The 18,803-nt window shown below is 38.0% G+C and overlaps 2 protein-coding genes across 2 annotated transcripts; both read left to right on the plus strand.

Annotated features, from left to right (window-relative positions):
- The first annotated feature begins 213 nt into the window (after positions 1–213).
- Positions 214–3,348, plus strand: LOC126616988 (uncharacterized). Its single transcript, XM_050285084.1, has 3 exons — positions 214–396; positions 528–617; positions 1,939–3,348. Exons 1-3 carry the CDS (start codon positions 214–216, stop codon positions 3,346–3,348), a joined length of 1,683 nt encoding a protein of 560 aa, XP_050141041.1.
- A 3,285-nt stretch (positions 3,349–6,633) lies between these two features.
- Positions 6,634–9,903, plus strand: LOC126616569 (uncharacterized). The gene is made up of 7 exons (XM_050284639.1): positions 6,634–6,695; positions 7,579–7,897; positions 8,344–8,582; positions 8,687–8,905; positions 9,026–9,124; positions 9,217–9,297; positions 9,406–9,903. The coding sequence occupies exons 2-7, from the start codon at positions 7,852–7,854 to the stop codon at positions 9,625–9,627; spliced, it is 906 nt and encodes a 301-aa protein (XP_050140596.1). The 5' UTR covers positions 6,634–6,695; positions 7,579–7,851; the 3' UTR covers positions 9,628–9,903.
- Positions 9,904–18,803: the final 8,900 nt, after the last annotated feature.

Raw genomic sequence — 18,803 nt, forward strand, 5'->3', positions numbered from 1 at the left:
CAAATACACCATACGCGACGAATACATGTGTTTGTCGCACAGTGCCCTGTCTAAATGCATTCAAACCTTCCAATTTATTGCTCATTAATGACGCATTTTGCGCGATGGCTCATAGTTTTGCGTGACGAAATAGTCGTCGCGCAAAGTTGTCCTAGTGCTATATTAACAGAGTTTCAGAGTCGAAGTTTTCAAAATTTTTTTGTTTCAAAAAGAATGGCCGATATTGGGGAAGGTTTTGGAAAAAAGAAAGTTGTAGTGCGAGTAGAGAGGTACCGACGGAAGCAAGTGCCGTACTTTGAAGGCAAAAATTTGGTTGAGGTGTACTCCGAATTCATTTATGACATTGGGAATTTGGTGCAGAGGAATTGTTCTGCCGAGTTTAAGTCTTGGAAAAAGGTCCCTGAGGAGCTGTAGAAGTCCATGCTAGGAGAGTTATCGGTAAGTTTATGGTAAATAATGAAAAATTATTTTTGATAAAACGTAATATTTTTTAAATTACTAATTTATTGTTATTGGCATTAATGTAGGTTCATTGGGATATTGATGAAACCGATGAGAAGCAACGGATTTATGTGGATGGGCTTTTCAAGCAGAGATTCCGGAAGTGGAAGTTTGATGTATTGCAGGCGATGGAAGATTGAAGTTGATGAGGGTTGTTTTGTTTTGTTTTATTTTTATTTTTATTTTTTTTAAATAAGATTTTGTGGACTTTATGTTGAATTTAATGAATAAATATATGTTATGTGGATGAGTCTTAATATTTGCTGTAATTATAATTTTTATTTGGGATCGTACATTAGTTTTGTTAATTAATTTAATGTTTAATTAGGTTTGAGTTTTTGATTTATAATAAAATAAAAATTTACAGTACATAAAAATAAAGAAGGAAAACATAAAAAATAAAAAACAAATATTTCTTGCACGACGAAACTATTCTTTCATCGCTCGACTAGCATTTGTGCGATGAATACAGTCCTTCGTCGCGCAAGAATTATATGCGCGATGAACAAGTTTTCTTCGTCGCTCAAAGGTTCTTTGCGCAACTAACAGTTAATGTGTCGCGCAAAATCGTTCGTCCTTTTTAGTCTGAAATCAGCCATGTGCAGAGGCAAACTGCAAAAAATTTGCAGATTGTGCCTCTGCACTCATCCCTGCGATTTTGCTGAATCTGGTATCCGTCATTTTCATTTTCTCTCAATTTCATCATCTAAACTACTCCCTCCATCTTCTCTAGGTTTATCGAGCTATCTCGGTGTGTCTGGTAAGTGTTTTTTGTCGTTACAATAAAAGTATTAATGTAAATTCATACTAACGCCATTAATTTCGTTCTCTATAGGGATATTGTGTGTGATTAGCGATTGGTGGATAACGATTGAGAAGGTAATTTCTTCGTTTTATTTTTTAAACATACACCATTAATTAAATTATGTTGAACTTTGTTTGTTATGTTTATATTGTGCTATGAAATTATATTTATATTATGTTGTTAAATTTGTACTTGACGTACAAATATGTGTTGTGATGTACGGACTTAATTGAAATTAACTTCGTACTTGTTTTTTATTTTTAGTAAAACTTAGTTTCCCGTTTAAGGATTAGTTGGATTTCGCGCATGGATGCGAAAGCATAACTGCGGTCCAATTAATTCTTGAATTGTCCCATTATTTGGACAATTTGGGAATGCACAGTTATGACGCGTAGTTTATGGTTGAAGGATTAGGTTTCGGTTGTGGAGATTTCGTTATCATCTTTGTACGTTCTTCGGGTCGTACACCTGAAGAACTGTATCGGGATGCTACCGAAATTCATCCATGTCGAAATCTAATCTGATATAGCCGTAAATTACGTGACATAAATATGCATTCCCGAATGGGATAGGGCCCCTACCGGAGGCATAAGGTGACATTATAAGTTTGTAAGAAGTTGTTGTGGTTCCAGGAATTATGGACAGGACATGGATACAAAACTCGAATAGATGCGCGAACGAATGCTTGGATGGAATCGAGGATTTTATTGACTTTGCAAGTACACACAACCCCGGGTGCAACTAGAATCCAGTGTCCTTGTAGGAGGTGTAACAACACGTTAAGGGAGACAATAGAAAATGTTCGATTTCATTTAGTAAGGAATGGAATGATTGAGACATATAATACTTGGAACCATCATGGGGAACAATTAGACAATGCTTCGTCTTCAAATGCCACAAGAGTGGATAATGTTGAACCTATTGTCGATGCTAATGAACAAGTCATGGATATTATAAATGATGTTTTTCCATTTGCATCAACAAACACCAATCACGAAGGGGAAGATGACGTACCTACACCAATGGACAGTGCAGAGTTCGAACAATATGAAAAACTATTAAAAAATGCCAACCAAGAGTTATACTCGGGATGCAAAAGCTATTCCGTTCTCACGGCCATTGTGGAACTAATGCATGGAAAAATAAAGCATTGTACATCGAACCGGTGTTTCGATTACTTTTTGGGGGTTTTTAAGAGAATGCTTCCGAAGGACAATTGTTTGCCGAAAGACCATAGAGACACGCAAAAGGTGTTGAAAGGTCTTGGATTGGGTTATGAAAAAATTCATGCTTGCAAAAACAATTGTATTTTATTCTACAAAGAGTATAAAACATTGGATAAATGTCCTGTATGCAATGAGTCGAGGTTCAAAATGACATCTCATAATAGAACCACTAAGATCCCACAAAAATTCATGCGTTATCTGCCCCTGAAACCTAGGTTGCAACGATTGTATATGTCGTCGCATACTGCCACAGACATGAGATGGCATAAGGAAAAACGGGTAGACGACGATGTGATGCGACATCCTGCAGATGGGGAGGCATGGAAAGAGTTCGATCGAACGTTCCCCGAGTTTGCTGCTGATTCTCGTAGCGTTAGATTGGGACTTGCCACTAACGGATTTAATCCGTTTGAGGTTTTAAACCAACACTACAGTAATTGGCCGATTTTCGTATTTCTATATAATTTGCCACCATGGAAATGTATGAAAAAACAATACATGATGATGACTCTATTGATAACTGAGGATCCTGGTAGGTCAATCGATGTATACTTACGACCGTTGGTGGATGAGCTAAAAGATTTATGGACACACGGTGTGCGCACATACAATAAATGTACTGGCAAGATGTTCACTTTACGGGCTGCAGTGATGTGGATTGTGAACGATTTCCCCGCATATGCAATGGTTTCTAGGTGGAGCACTAGGGGTTATATGGCATGCCCTGTATGCAAGGAAGACGTAACATGTAGTTGGCACGCTGGAAAAGTTTGTTACCTTGGTCATCGAAGATGGTTGCCTTGGGACCACAAGTGACGAGAAAAGGATAAAGAGTTTGACGGGGAGAAAGAGCATCGCCTCAGACCCAGAGAATGGTTTGGTGCTCAGATTTTGGAACAGCTTAACCGTTTGGATTTTGCTCATTTCGGGACTAATGTCACTAGGACAAGACCTGCTACACATATGAACTGGACGCACAAGTCTATGTTTTTTGAGCTCCCGTATTGGTCAAAACTAAAATTGAAGCACAACCTCGATGTTATGCATGTTGAGAAAAATGTATTTGACACATTGGTCGACACAATTCTAGATATTGAAGGCAAGACAAAGGACACGATCAAAGCTCGTCTTGATTTGGAACGAATGAGAATACGACGGTGTTTATGGATTAATAGGGACAATGATAAAGCCATAAGGGATCTTGCATTTTTTTTAATGAAACTAAATAACAAGAAAGAATTTTTAAAGTTTTTATCGTCTGTAAAGTTTCCCAATGGGTATGCTTCAAATATCGCGTGTTGCGTGAACGTTGACAGGGGTAAATTAGCTGGCTTAAAGAGTCATGACTGCCATATGGTTCTGCAACGCCTACTTCCTGTGAGTATTCGGACATCTCTTGCCACCCGATGTAGTGAAACTAATCATGTTGTTGTCCAGTTTTTTTCGCAATTGACGTCAAGAATGTTACGTAGAACGGACGTTAATCAGTTGCGCCATGACAATGTGCAAGTTCTATGCAAGTTTGAGATGATATTTCCTCCAGCCTTCTTGACAAGTATGATACACATGATGGTTCACTTACCATATGAGGCATTGCTTGCTGAACCAGTCAACTTTCGATGGATGTATCCAATAGAAAGGTATATATTCCTCGTCTTTTTTATTAATCGATATTAAATATATTATGATTAGTAATATGTGTATCGTATCATTTTCTTTTGGCAGGCTTCTCGGAGACTTGAAGAAAAGTGTACGAAACAAAGCGAGGCCCGAATGATCCATTATACAAGCTTGGGTGTCATATGAGGCACTTACATTTTGTGGAATGTATTTAAAAGTTGTTGAGACAACTTTCAATCGTCCTCCTCGCAATAATGAGGGGGGTGTGAGAAATGAGAAACTTTCAGTTTTTGCCGAGGTCGCTCGACCATTCGGAGATCCTATTTGTGGCGAGTCGTTTTCCAAGAAAGACATGGATGTAGCACATTGGTTCGTACTTAACAATTGTGATGAGACACTGTCACACCTAGACAAGCATGAAAATATGATGAAGCAAGCACATCCTTCACATTTGTATGCCAAGAAACACCATGAATTGTTTCCGTAGTGGTTTCTCGAATATGTAAGTTTGAAGTGTTTTGTATTGGACATATATATTGTACCAATTAAGTTGCTTGAACTAACAAATTTAAATGTTTGTCTAATATTAGGTGAATCAACTGAAAGCATCAAATTCCTCCGCGTACAGTGAAGAGTTATATAACTTAGCATTCGAACCAATTCGCGTTGAATTGTACTCAAGCTTCCATGTCAACAGCGTCAAGTTCTTAGCGGGTGCACGAAATGACAAGTTGTGTACACAAAACAACGGTGTTCATGTCCCCGGAGGAGGCGAAAGTACAGACATTGAATTTTATGACAAACTAACAAGTGTCGTGCAATTGCTTTATAAAGACCGGTGCCAAGTGATCCTATTTAAGTGTAGATGGTTTGATACACACCCAAATAGGCATGGAAGTGTGAAAACAGATCATGGATTACTATCAATGAACACTACCAAAACTTAGTACGATGACGATCCTTACATATTAGCAACCATGGCAAAACAAATTGTGTATCTAGATGACCCTAAATCCGGGAGGGGTTGGAAAGTTGTTCAAAAGATGGATCATAGGAACATGTATGCTATAGTAGAACAAGACCGTACTAACGACGACATCAACAATGTTGCTGACCAACGTCTTAAATCTTTCATGGAAAGTGGTGCAGAAACACTCTGAGTTACTAATCTTATCCAAGAACCATTTCAGATAGATGGAGTATCTTCAATCGAAGTACCAATTCAGTCCATCACGATTGACCTCGGTAATATTCCACGATACGATGGTCCAGTGCGCACGAACGACTATGGTGACGTACCTATCGACATGGTCTAAAATATCCATAATATCCCGATATTTCCATCGAAATTTTCGTGTTTTTGGACTACCGATATTTCCGATATCATCGATATTTTAGACCTTGCTAAGTCACTCATGTATCTTACCATGCAATGTATAAAGTGTAAAATATTGTACTAATTCATTATATATAAATGATTATGGTATGTTTAAACTTCTTTCATTCATTACTACATATTTTCTACACTCACAATGTTTGCCAGCTCGCTATATAATCAACTTAAATCAGTTATATCTATCATGCAATGCATTTCCTTCCATTTTTTTGTGATAAACTAATAGACAATTGACTAAATAAACATCCTGCAAAGTTTAAATAAAAATTTCCAAGTTTTTCTTACAATTTCTGTGGTTTTTATTCAATTTTTATCGATATCGAAAATATCCCGATATTTCCATCGAAATTTCCGTGTTTTTGGACTACCGATATTTCCGATATCATCGATATTTTATACCTTGCCTATCGATGATAAGGAATGGGACACTGAAAATGATGATAGCGACAAAAGTGAAAGTTATTATAGTTCGGATGAAGATTAAGGCAATTTATTTGTAACTTTTTTGTAAAACACATGAAATGTTTAATGCATTATATAGAGTGATGGAAAAAAATGGTATGAATGATTCCCATTTTATATGTGAATTACTTTGTAAATAAAGTTGTTTTGTTTGTATTTTATAATAAATTGTAAACAAAATTAAAAAATTTAAAAAAACAAACAAATTTAAAACACAATTGCCCGACGAGTAAAATATTTTTGGTCACGCAAATACCCTTTGCACGACGAAATATATGTATTCGTTGCCCACGTGTCTGAAAATTCAATTAAAGCGTTTTTTCGGAAATTTTCAGACAATTGCGCGACGAATCAATATGTTTCGTCGCTCAAAGTATATTTGCGCGACGAAATATATTGATCCGTCACGCAACTGTTTGAAAATTCAAATAAAGAGCTTTTTTTTTCGCGGAAATTTTAAAAAACTTGCGCGACGATTGTTTAGCCTTGCGAGACGAAAAATCCGTCACGTAATATCCTATATTATTAAACCCCGTGTGTTTCGTTCCTCCCTTACTTCCCTCGTCTTCCTTTTTTCCCCGCGCGATACCCTCTCTTTCCTTTCTCTCTATCTTCGTCTGTCTCTCCTTCACTCACCTCGTCTCTCCATCCCTCTCTCAGTTCATCGCCTCTTTTTCTCCAATAGGTAATTTCCTTTTCAGTTTTTAGTTTCAATTTTGTTTATTGACTAGGGGTTAGAATTAGGGTTTTTATTTTTTCAAATTGGGGGCGGTGGGGTTAGATTTAGGGTTTGTAAATTGGAGGTTACATTTAGGTCCTTAAATTAGACTTTTGAGGGTTCTTAATTGGGGTTAGGTTTAGGTCTTAACTTAGGGGAACGATTTTGGGCAGTGAGGTTAGATTAGGTTTTCTGAAATTGGGGGTTAGATTTAGGGTGCTTCACTGGGGGTTAGATTAGGGTTCTTAAATTAGGGGTTTTTTAATTTCAAGTACAGGGTTCGAATTAGGGGTTTTCTAATTTAAGTACAGGGTTCTTAAATTAAGGATTTGCATTGTTGACTGCCACGATTTGTTGATATATAATGGGGTATTACCCTTTGTTGTTGCCTTATTAATATGATAGACTCGATTGTGTTGCTTGTTGAATTCGGCCTCCCAATTTCGAAGTTACATTTACGTTTTGATATTAATCTTTCTTTTTTGCACAGTAATTTGAATTCCTCCATTATAGTTTAGATTATATATATATATATATTAGATTTTCATGAGAGGTATTAGCAAACTTTTTTTGCTGCAAATCGCAGAGCACATGAACTTTGTTATGATGGGAATGTTTCAATGATTTTCATATTTCTACATCTCCAAAATCATTGAATCTGCCCATATGCATTCAGAAAGTGCTTTGACCAGCCAATGGACTTGAATTCCCATATGTTTGTTTTAGTTAACAAGTTCATTTAAAATCAAATCAACAATTAGCAATCCTTTTGTAGCCATTGAAGTTGTAAGCATGTGAAAACAGAATCAAAATCTTTGTGTACTAAACAAATTGATTGCCAATTTTGTAGATGTACACAAATTGATTGCCAATTTTGTAGATGCCTTACCTGATTAGAACCCGGAGGCCAATGACTTCTACACCTAGTCCGACGGCTACACCTAGTCCGACGACTATACCTATTACTGCCATCACTGCTCTGGCAGAGATGGACCATAGGCCGGTCAATCCGATTCACTCAGATGGTCCTCCAATCCCACAGACGTAGGCATCGTCGACTTCTTCGGTGGCGTTACCTATTAGCGCCAGACGAACTCACCGACGCCCATGCAATGTGGACCAGATGTCGCCATCGGGATCCACAACCGATGCCTCCGGTACACGGCCAGGTATACAATCCTAATTCACTCCCTCATTCCCTTGTTTACTAAGGTTTAGGGTTTAGGGTACATGGCCAGGTATTCAATTTGTTATGTCATGTAAGGATTAAAAAGTTTTCATCATTCCGAACCTTTTATTAAAAGGAAAACTAATGAAAAGGGCTTGAAAACTTTGAGTTTTAATGATAAGGACAAAATAAAGGGTAAAGTGATTAGTACCATGATTGACTTTTTAGTGTAAAAATGTGGTTTTTCGTTAAAGTGAACAGTACCGGGAGCTTTTCGTTAAAGTTCCCTTTATTAAACTGTTGTGATCATTGTGTTGGATATGTATATTGTTTATGTTATTTTCAGGGTTTTGGGAAATGTGTTAATTATAGGGGAGATTATGCCAAAATTATAGTAGGATTTGTTATTAGTTATGGGTTAATGATTTTTTTTTCATCTCTTTGCAGCGAAGAAAAACCCCCGGGGACCTTGTCGGCAATTGAAGACGGGGAAGGTCACTCGGGTGACCAACGGTCGTATCCCAATTGGATACGATGAGCGACATCGGGCAGCACCAACGGCAGAGCAGCATAGTGTATTGGCCGACGACATTGGGCATGTCGTGCGAACCTTTTGCCCTATGTTGTGGAAGTCTTGGAAGGCAATGCCGGAGGAGACGATGATTACGGTGCGCAATCAATTGTTCGTAAGTACCATCACATTTTTAATGCTTTTCATGTAAAATTTATAAATTTATATGTATTACTGTCTTTTATTACAAATACTTTCAAAATATTTGTTATATTGCAGACAAACTACAATTTGGAGCACATGGACGAGGACAAGTTCGCGTATGTCAATCGGTTCTTCTCCGAACGCTACAAGCAGTGGAAGAGTGACCTGCACCAATGCTTCCAGGAGTTTGATGATCCACAAATCGCTTTTGAGGAGGGATGTCCGAAGGAGTTGGAGGACGGACAAGATAGTTGGGTTTGGCTTTGCGGTCATTTTAGTGACCCGACATATGTGGTGCGTTTTTAATGACGACTTCTTTCATTTTACTTTTTTTATTTTTTAATAATGTTTATTATTAATTTTTTTAATTTTCTTTAACTATTACAACTAATACGTTTATTTTTTGTATAACAGAAGAAGGCGAAGGCGAACAAGATCAATCGAGAGAAGAAGACTCTTCTCCACCATTCGGGTTCGAGGCCTTTCGCCTATAGGATGGAGGCGCGACGGAAGGTATATATTACAACTTTCATTTCCAATTTTAAAATGTCGCTAATAGTTTTTTTTTTTCGTACTAACATTTTCCTTATCTTTTTCGATTTTAGGAGGGTTCAAAATTTCCGGGGATTGACATCTATGCTAACGTTTATGTTCAGCCTGGGAATGAGTTGACCCAGTCCCTTCATGTAAGTAATTTCTTATGCATTAAACATTTATACTAATTCTTTCAAATTGTTTTCTATTAATAATCCATGTTTTTTTTTTCACATGCAACTATGGTGGAGAAGCGACAGGTGGTGCTTCAGGAGTCCGCCTCCCACCTTTCTCCGGACACGCCGATCGAGTTTGTGGATCCCCCTGAGGATGCAAGGTTTCACATCGTCACTAAGACATTAGACCAGACTTTCGGTCGGAGGTCAAGGACATATTGTCGAGGGATGGGAAATGCCAGGCGTCGGGAGACTGGAGCCTCGTCATCCTCGCAGTCAAATACCAAGGTTACGGCTTTGACTTAGGAAGTCGCTGGGCTGAGGAGTGAGCTGGCATCATACAAGTCTCAAATGTCAATGCTTGTACAAGCCCTTAGTTTCTCTGGAATACATCTCCCCGGTTTTTCTACACCATCACCCTCATAACCCTTCCACACCGACCAAGCACAGCAATCAGGCCCGTCGACCTCCGACCCCGTCCCAAACTAGCAGCAAGATTACCAAGCACCTCCGAATGACACGCCTATAGATTTTGCCTCTTTATTTTCGTGGTTTTGTTCCCTTTTTTTTTTAACTTTACATTTGTACGTACATTTTATGAAATCTGTTTTTTTTTCCTTTTATTCTATTTTTTTATTAAAAATTACACGTGCGCGACGACGAAATGTCGTTGTGCAAAATTAAGCGCGTCTTACTCTTCGTCGCGCATTACCACGCGATTACTATAGATTTCGTCGCACAACAAGTTTTGAGACAAATTACCCACAAACGCACTTGTACTTGTTTATATCGTACGACGAAAACCTTTGTCCGTATAACTTTCACGCGACGACTAGTAAAGCGTCGCGCAGTTGGTAAAACACGCGACAAATTTGAAGATGTTCGTCACGCAATGTCTTTTTTCACGAGCTTTGCGCGACAAAATATGCGCGACGATTTTATGGTCGCCATAGTTTATGTGCGACCAAATAATTCTTTGCGCAACAAAATGTCCATAGTCGCGCAAACTGTTTAATTTAGTAGTGCATAACATTTACAAACTTCAAGGGTACCTTGATCTATGATCTATGTGAGGAGATTTATGTGATTAAGCAATCTCATGCTCAAAGTATGAACCTTTGTAGCATTACTTTGTCTAATAAAACTTCGTTGCTAATAAATACCTAAATTATGAAAAAAAATTGGGGTAGTTTTGCGCGACGAAAACCCTCACTTCATTGGACCAACCATTTTTGCGTAAGGAAAAATACCCATATATACTTTGCGCAAAACTAACCCATATTATTTTAATAATTTAGGGTTTAAGGTTGAAGGTATTAAGTCGAGCAAGGCTTTTGGCAACAAATATGTCGTCTCCCAAACCCCAAAAAGGTATTGGGTTATTTATTTATTTTAAGTTTTTTTAATACTTTGTGTAACGAAATAGAAGTTTTGCACGAAGAGAGCATTTTTTATTTTTGACACACAAAGTTAAATTTTTGTCGCACAATGGTGCTAAAACCTAGTTTACCGCAGATTCTTAGGGTTTTGAGGGACGCAAGGAACATTTTTTCACGCAAATAGCCCTTGAGCGACGAAGTGTTCATTGCACAAGATTTTTATATATTTTAGCATTTTTTTAAAGGTTTTTGTGAGACGAAATCCATTTTTCTGTCCGGCAAAGCCTTACACGACAAATATTTCTCACGCCAAGTTTATTGTCGTTGCGCAGATGGTGGCGCCAAACCCAGTTTACTACGAAACATTTGGGGTTTTGCGCTATGAAATGGAAATTTGTTGTCAAATATCCCTTGAATGACGAAGAGTTCCTCACGCAAAGAGACAATGTCGTCGTGCAAGGGTTTTAATTTTGTGTTTTTTTAGTTTGATCGCAATGAAATTCATTTTTATTGAGCAAAGACGTCTATACTTCGTCGCTCAATAATGCGTCGCGCAAGTAGTTTTTTTTACTAGTGGTTGCCCACCGCCATTGTTGATCACGCTATATTTCGGAATTGGTATAGCTTCTATTAAGTCATTTCCAACAGAAGGTTGGCCAAATGGCTCGTTTTAGCCCTCTGGTCCTCTAAGAAATTAATATTTTAATGAACAATGCAGGGCCATATTTCTTACCATCTCCAACCGAGGGCTAAAGGGTCATAGGGTCAAACATAATTTATTATTTAAAAACTACAACTTAAATTCAAATCCAACGGATAAAAGAAGCATGAAGTATGTGTTTAAGTTTTATATTGTTAAATGTTTTTAAAATGTTGTTTAAGTTTCATGTTGTTAAATGTTTTATTTTTATGTTGTTTAATGTTATTTAATGTTGTTTAATAATATTTAATGTGGTTTCATGTTACTTGATGTTATGTAATGTTTAATGGTTTAGGAAGTTATAAGGAAAAAAAAAGAATTTTTACAATTTTTAAAACAAATTTTGTAAAAAATAAAAAATAATAGTTAGATGACGTCAGCTAGTTACTGTTGGCTTTCAAATTATGGCCTGGCCCTGGGCCAGCCTGTTGGCCCTTTGGCCCTTTTTTGTCCAGTGGGGCCCACAAGTCCTTTGGCCTGGTTCTCAGTTGGAGACGGTTTTCGAGCTATATTCGACCTTCTGACCCTCTGGACCATTCGGTTAGAGATGGTCTTACGTGTGTTTGTGTCTTTGTTTCATTTATTGCTTCTTATGTATGGTTCGTTGATTACAATTGAACTTGAGCAATGATTGCTCTTACAAATACCTTTCCATAGATTGTGAAAAACGTTCGTCAATTTAAATGTCAATCAATTACTCACATTTTTAGAATATCAATTCTTCTACTCCACCAAACTCCATAATTTAGAGTATGTACTTTTACCACCCCCTTGGGTATACTCCATAATTATGGTGAGCATTGTGATAAATAAAAATGATTTTCGTGCCTCATTTAATACTACGGTATAGTGTGGTATTTTTTTTCTTCACTTGTAATGGAGAAGTTTTAGATTCAATTTTCGCCAAATATACAGTTGAACCATATTATTAGAGCATCCCCAATGGAGGCTTTATCCTCCATGAGGCTACCACATTTCTAGCCTTAGCAAGAAATTTCATTCCCAATGAGCCGGAAAATGGGGTTAGATCCACCACTAGGGCCAGCAACTTCATTTCTTAGGTAGCATAAAATTGGGCTACATCTAGCCCAAAAAAACAGTGGGTCCCACACAAAAAAGTAGCAACTCATATAAGCAAAATTATATCACTCTTCCTCCACTTGCGAATACACTTATACTCTCCTTTTATTATTTTATAATTCTTTTTTCTTACTTATTTTTCTTGCAATTTGGCTAATTAATGATTGTTTTAAATTTCATAAGAATTAAAATTTCAAATTGATTTAACGTTCATAGGCATTGATAGGTGAAATTTTCAAATATTTTTTTTCAAAATTGTATGATACTAATTTACCAATTGGTGCTAGGTAAATTGTTGTGTTATATGTGAAAATCAAATTATTTTAGAGGGCGAAGTAGGAGTTTGTTTCTTTCAACGAATGAAATTGAGATAAGGGAATCTAATCCAACGAACGATTCATAAATGATGAAATCTAACTTTGCTACAATTTGAAGGGTTCACAAAAAAAAATTAAGATAGCACGTCCAAAAATCAACTTAAGAAAAGCAAACACACAAAAAAATCATCGCTTAATCAAATTACTACGTAAATAAATACATATAGCCCCAAATAGAGCCCAAAAGATATAGCTCATCATTAGGAGATATTCTTTTATAAAGCCTCAAAGATTCCTCGAAACTCTATAATGAGCTATATCCACCATTTTTCCAGGGACCAGGATCCTCTCCTGAGCTAAGGATGAGGATCCTCCTCATCAAGGGATGTGGGCCGTTGGATGAAAATCCAACGGCTACAATTATTATAACTTTAAAGGGACCCCCTGTTTGTAGCCGTTAGATTTTCATCCAACGGCCCACACCAATTGATGAGGAGGATCCTCATCCTTAGCTCAGGAGAGGATCCTAGTCCTTTTTCCAGCACCATGTAAAGCCACTTATTAGGGATGCTCTTATGACAAGTCTATTACAAAACTTAGCCTTGTCCATTAGGCCATCACCATTCTGCCCCAATTTTCTCCCTTCTTCACGTGGGCGCTGCACCCATCACCTCCCATTTGCTTCTGTTTTTCTTACACATCCATCACTCATCAAAGTGGTTTTCTTTCTTTTGTTTGCCAACTACATAGGCTTGTAGCCTTGCATTTTCACGTTGCCGGCTATATATATATATATATTTATTTATATTAATACATGTTCTCATAATATAGCCGTTGAATTTGAATTTTTTTGGGCTATAAATAGGATGGATATTGGACTATAATTCACACAACTTTGAATTCAATCTATTTCAATTCAATCTCTTTCAATTCAAGTTTGCAATGAATTCCAACTTTGGATCCTCTTCGGATTCCAACTCGGGGTCCTCATCCAATTCCAAATTGGAAGAAAAATGGGCGCAGATGAGACGAGCAGATGAGGAGTCTGATGAAGCAGATGAAGCATGGCGCAACGCACAAAACAGAGCAGCAGCCATAGTGTGTCAGCCAACTATGCAACAACCTCAATAGGGTGGCTCTGTTGCTGGTCACTCTTACAAACCACGAAACACAGCAATGACGCATGTCAATCTGATGAACAACTACTTCAACCCCAACTCGATGTACATAGAAGAAGATTTCAAACGTCGCTTCCAAATGAGGCGTCATGCCTTCGAGCGTGTACTTCGTGATGTCTAGCAGGTCAATCCATACTTTCGACGGAAGCAGGACAGAGCAGGTCGCCCTGGTTTCTCACCTCATTAGAAGGTTACTGTTGCACTATGAATGATGGCCTATGGCTCCCCAGCTAATTCGATGGATGAAACTTATGGTATGTATGAGTCTACATGCCTTGATACTCTTGAACAATTCTGTGTCACAATTGTTCACGTTTACAAACACAAGTACCTCTGCGAGCCAAATCAAGAAGATCTAGATCGGCTCCTTCGCAAAGCTGAAGACCGTGGGTTTTCAGGCATGATAGGGTCATTAGACTGCATGCATTGGGATTGGAAGAACTGTCCCACCGGATGGCAAGGAGGTTTTTGTGGAAGGTCAAGAAAGCCAACTGTTGTGTTAGAGACGGTTGCCTCGTATGACACATGAATCTGGCATGTTTTCTTTGGAGTCCCTGGATCCTAAAATGACATTACAGTTCTTGGGCGTTCACCCCTCTTCAATAGCCTGACAAAAGATAAAACACATCAACTTGACTACTACATTAACAGCCGTTAATACAATATGGGGTATTACTTGGCATATGACATCTACCCAAAGTGGGCGACACTTGTTCAAGCAATTCCAAACCCTAGGAATGACACCGAAAAGTTGTTTACCTTACACCAAGAGACATACCGGAACAATGTTGAGAGAGTTTTCGATATTCTACAAGCACGGTGGAAGATCATTAGCAAACTGGTAAGAGGGTAGAGTTGAGAAAATTTGGACTCCATGATGTCTTGCATCATATTACACAATATGATAGTGGAGGATAAGCAAAATGGGTATATTGATGGAGAGTCCGATAACGACCAAGACGATCCAAATAGGTCAAGAAAGGCTCGTACAAAATATATGATGGGCTTAATTTGCATTTCAATCCAAGAACTGGTAGTATCTCTATAAATGAGTACATGAGGCGCTATAGAATGATAAGTTCCAGTGCCACAAACAAGTACCTACAACAGGATCTTGTTGCACATCTTTGGGCCAAAAATAGCATGAAGTAGGCGTTTAAGTTTTATGTTGTTAAATGTTTTTAAAAATGTTGTTTAAGTTTTATGTTGTTAAATGTTTTTTTTTATGTTGTTTAATGTTATTTAATGTTGTTTAATATTGTTTAATGTTGTTTCATGTTATGTAATGTTTAATGGTTTAGAAGTTATAGGGAAAAAAAGAATTTTTACAAGGTTTAAAACATATTTTGTAAAAAAAACATTAAAATAAAAAATAATAATAATGGCTAGCTAACGTCAACAATTAACCGTTTCAAATTTGAATTGGAGCCTGGCTGGTTTGGGCCGGCTAGTTGGCCCTATGGCCCTTTTTTGTCCAGTGGGGCCCACAAGCCTTCTGGCCTGACCCTCGATTAGAGATCGTTTTCGAGTTATTTTCGGCCATTTGGCCCTCTGGTTCCTTCGGTTGGAGATGGCCTACCAAGGGTTGGCCAGATGGCTCGTTTTATACCTCTGGCCCTCCAAGATATTAATATTTTAATGAACATTGCAGGGCCATATTTCTTACTATCTCCACCCGAGAGCCAAAAGGGTCAGAGGGCTCGTTTTAGCCATGTCACAAAAAATTATCTCCAACCAAGGGCCGAAGGGCCATAGGGCCAAACTTAATTTATTATTTAAAAATTACAACTTGAATTCAAATCCAATGGCTAAGTGATGTCATGTTGTTAAATATTTTTTAAAATGTTGTTTAAGTTTCATGTTGTTAAATGTTTTTTTATATTGTATAATTTTTATGTTGTTTAATGTTATTTAATATAATTTAATGATGTTTAATATTGTTTAATGTTGTTTCATGTTAATTAATGTTATGTAATGTTTAATGGTTTAGGAAGTTATAGGGAAAAGAATGAATTTTTAAAATGTTTTAAACATATTTTTTTAAAACAAAAAAAAATGTAAAAAAACTATAAAAAAAAATGTAAAAAAAAAATAATAATGGCTAGCTGACGTCAACTAGCCGTTGGGGGGTTTGAATTCCAACCCGGCCCAGGGCCGATTGGCTGACTACTTTGGGCCGGCCCTTTGACCCTTTTTTATCTTATGGGGCCCATAAGCACTTTGGCTTGGCCTTTGGTTGAAGACGATTTTCGGGCTATTTTCGGCTCTCTGGCCCTCTGGACCCTTTGGTTGGAGATGACATTACCATCTCCAACCGAGGGCCAAACATATTATTTAACTTTTAAAAACTACAACAACTTAAATTAAAGGGTAAATAGCCAAAATGGTCCCTGAGATTTGCATAACTTATCACTTTGATCCCTAACATTTCAAATCAATCAAAGTGGTCCCTAAGATTGTCCACCATCCATCATTTTGGTCCTTTCATTAAAAACTCTGTTAAGTGTCCTGAAGCTCTTGGCCAGAAGTTTGGGCAATTTTCAAAGCTTCGTAACTCAATCGTTTCTTAACCAAAGTCGACCCATAATATATCAAAATGAAGATAGGAAAGTGTAGAATAAGATTATACCTATTTGGAAGCTCATTGGTTGCTAGAGATGGCCGGAAAATAGCCTCAAAGTTGACTGGTACGAGGGAAAACTGGAAAACTCGCCGGAAACTGGGTAAACTTTAAACGTTCATAAATTCTTCAATACTCAACGAAATCAAGTGATTCAAAAATGAAAATCATACTTCTCGATGAGACAAAGAGAATGGTACCATTTTAGATGGCTAACTCACCGTGGTTTGGCCAGAAAACGACTCGAAAGTGGCTGCTATTTTCCGGCCATCTTCGGCAACCATTGGGCTTCCAAATAGGTATAATCTTATTATACACTTTCCTATCTTCATTTTGATATATTATGGGTTGAATTTGGTTAAGAAACGATTGAGTTATGAAGCTTAAAAAATTGCCCAAACTTCCGGCCAAGAGCTCCGGGACATTTAACGGAAGGACCAAAATGATGGATGGTGGACAATCTTAGGGACCACTTTGATTGATTTGAAATGTTAGGGACCAAAGTGATGAGTTATGCAAATCTCAGGGACCATTTTAGCTATTTACCCTAAATTAAATACACATTTACCATCTATAATAGGAAGCTTATATTTGGGGCACCCATTATATTTGTCCCACATCAGGAGAGAATTGAGCAAGCAAAAGCTTGCATGTGTTGCACCCATTTTATTTGTCCCACATCGGTTGTGGGAGAGGTTTAAGCAATCAAACATGCTTATAAAAGCAACATCCTTACATGGAACCAATCACCTTTCTGGACCTTAATTAAATATTCTTTTTAAATTGTTGGCCCAAAAAAAAACCTGTAAAAAAAATTCAAAAATAACGGCTAGCTGATGTCAGCTAGCTGTTGAGATTCAAAAATTTTAGCCCCCTTTGACCATTTTTTTTCCAGTGGGGCCCACGAGCTCTTTGCCTGTCCCTCGGTTGGAGACAAGTTTAGGGTTTTTTTTTGCCCTCTAGCCCTCTAGACCCTTCGGTTGGAGATGGTCTTAGCCTACTCATACACTTCTTTTAGTTTTAGATACTCTTGTAAAAAAAAAAATAAAAAAAAATAAAAAAAAAAACAGCTACCAGTGAGGCTCTGGACTCGAGTAGCAAAAGCTTGCTTCGTTGTTTTATTACATTTTGCAGGCCTTGTCCATCAGGCCTAAGCAAATGGTGAGAATCCTCCTTATTAGGCCCATCAGGCCGTTTAAATTTTATTCAACGACTACAAACAGAAAGTCCTTCTAAAAGTTATAATAATTGTAGCCGTTGAATAAAATTTAACCTGATCAGGAGGATGCTCACCATTTGGTTAGAGAAGATCCTGATCCATTAGGGTGCGTTTGGTACGTGGGACGGGACGGGACGGAACGGGACGAAGCGTTCCGTCCCGCGTTTGGTGCGCCAAAAATGGGTGGAACAGGCTGTTCCACGGGACAGATTTTGGGTGTTTTTGCGTCCCACCTCCCCCCTGGAACGGGTTTGTTCCACGTCTGTGGAACGCAATGTTTTACCATTTTAAGACAAATATACCCCATGTCTTTTTCAAAAATTACACCTTCATTCCGTCCCGTTCCGTTCCGTCCCGTCCCGTTCCGTCCCGTCCCGTCCCGTTCCGTTCCGTTCCGTCTGCGTACCAAACGCACCCTTACGAGAAGTCCATTACAAAACTTAGCCTTGTCCATCACGCCATCACCATTCCGCCCCAATTTACAACTTTCTTCACGTAGGCGCTGCACCCATCACCTCCCATTTGCTTTTGCTTTTCTTAAACATCCATCACTCACCAAAGTGGTTTTCTTTCTTCTGTTTGCCAACTACATGGGCTTGTAGCCCTGTCTTTTCACGTGGCATATATATATATATATATATATATTACCCACTTTCGCAAGCGTGCCACCATCACCCCACTTCAATCCGTTCATCCTTTCCTGCACGCCACCTCCACACCTTCTGCTGTCGCTGTCGTTGTCGTAATCAAGCTCGGGCTTGTTTCTCGTGTACTCCCTAGCCGTTGCCATAGTTCTCTCGCTCTCTCTCCAATGGGGCGAATGTCATGACTCAATCCTTAGCCATACATAATTAACTCGTTGAACATGTATATAATTCTGCGAAACGATTATCTATTGTATCAAATTATCAGTGGCGATGTATGTTAATAAAAATTAAGTGATTCCTTCCAAGACACCTTTAATTTGGCCTGTTGGAACTAACGGTGTT

The sequence above is a fragment of the Malus sylvestris genome, chromosome 3, assembly GCF_916048215.2.
Source record: "Malus sylvestris chromosome 3, drMalSylv7.2, whole genome shotgun sequence".
NCBI lineage: Eukaryota > Viridiplantae > Streptophyta > Magnoliopsida > Rosales > Rosaceae > Malus > Malus sylvestris.

Excerpts from the sequence above, each read along its gene's own strand:
- LOC126616988 (XM_050285084.1), top strand. The coding sequence starts at position 214 with ATGGCCGATATTGGGGAAGGTTTTGGAAAAAAGAAAGTTGTAGTGCGA. Across the intron at positions 397-527 it reads AGTTTAAGTCTTGGAAAAAG|GTTCATTGGGATATTGATGA; the intron begins GTCCCTGAGGAG and ends GCATTAATGTAG. Across the intron at positions 618-1,938 it reads TCCGGAAGTGGAAGTTTGAT|GAATTATGGACAGGACATGG; the intron begins GTATTGCAGGCG and ends TTGTGGTTCCAG.
- LOC126616569 (XM_050284639.1), top strand. The coding sequence starts at position 7,852 with ATGTCGCCATCGGGATCCACAACCGATGCCTCCGGTACACGGCCAG. Across the intron at positions 9,125-9,216 it reads GGATGGAGGCGCGACGGAAG|GAGGGTTCAAAATTTCCGGG; the intron begins GTATATATTACA and ends TTTCGATTTTAG. Across the intron at positions 9,298-9,405 it reads AGTTGACCCAGTCCCTTCAT|GTGGTGCTTCAGGAGTCCGC; the intron begins GTAAGTAATTTC and ends GAGAAGCGACAG.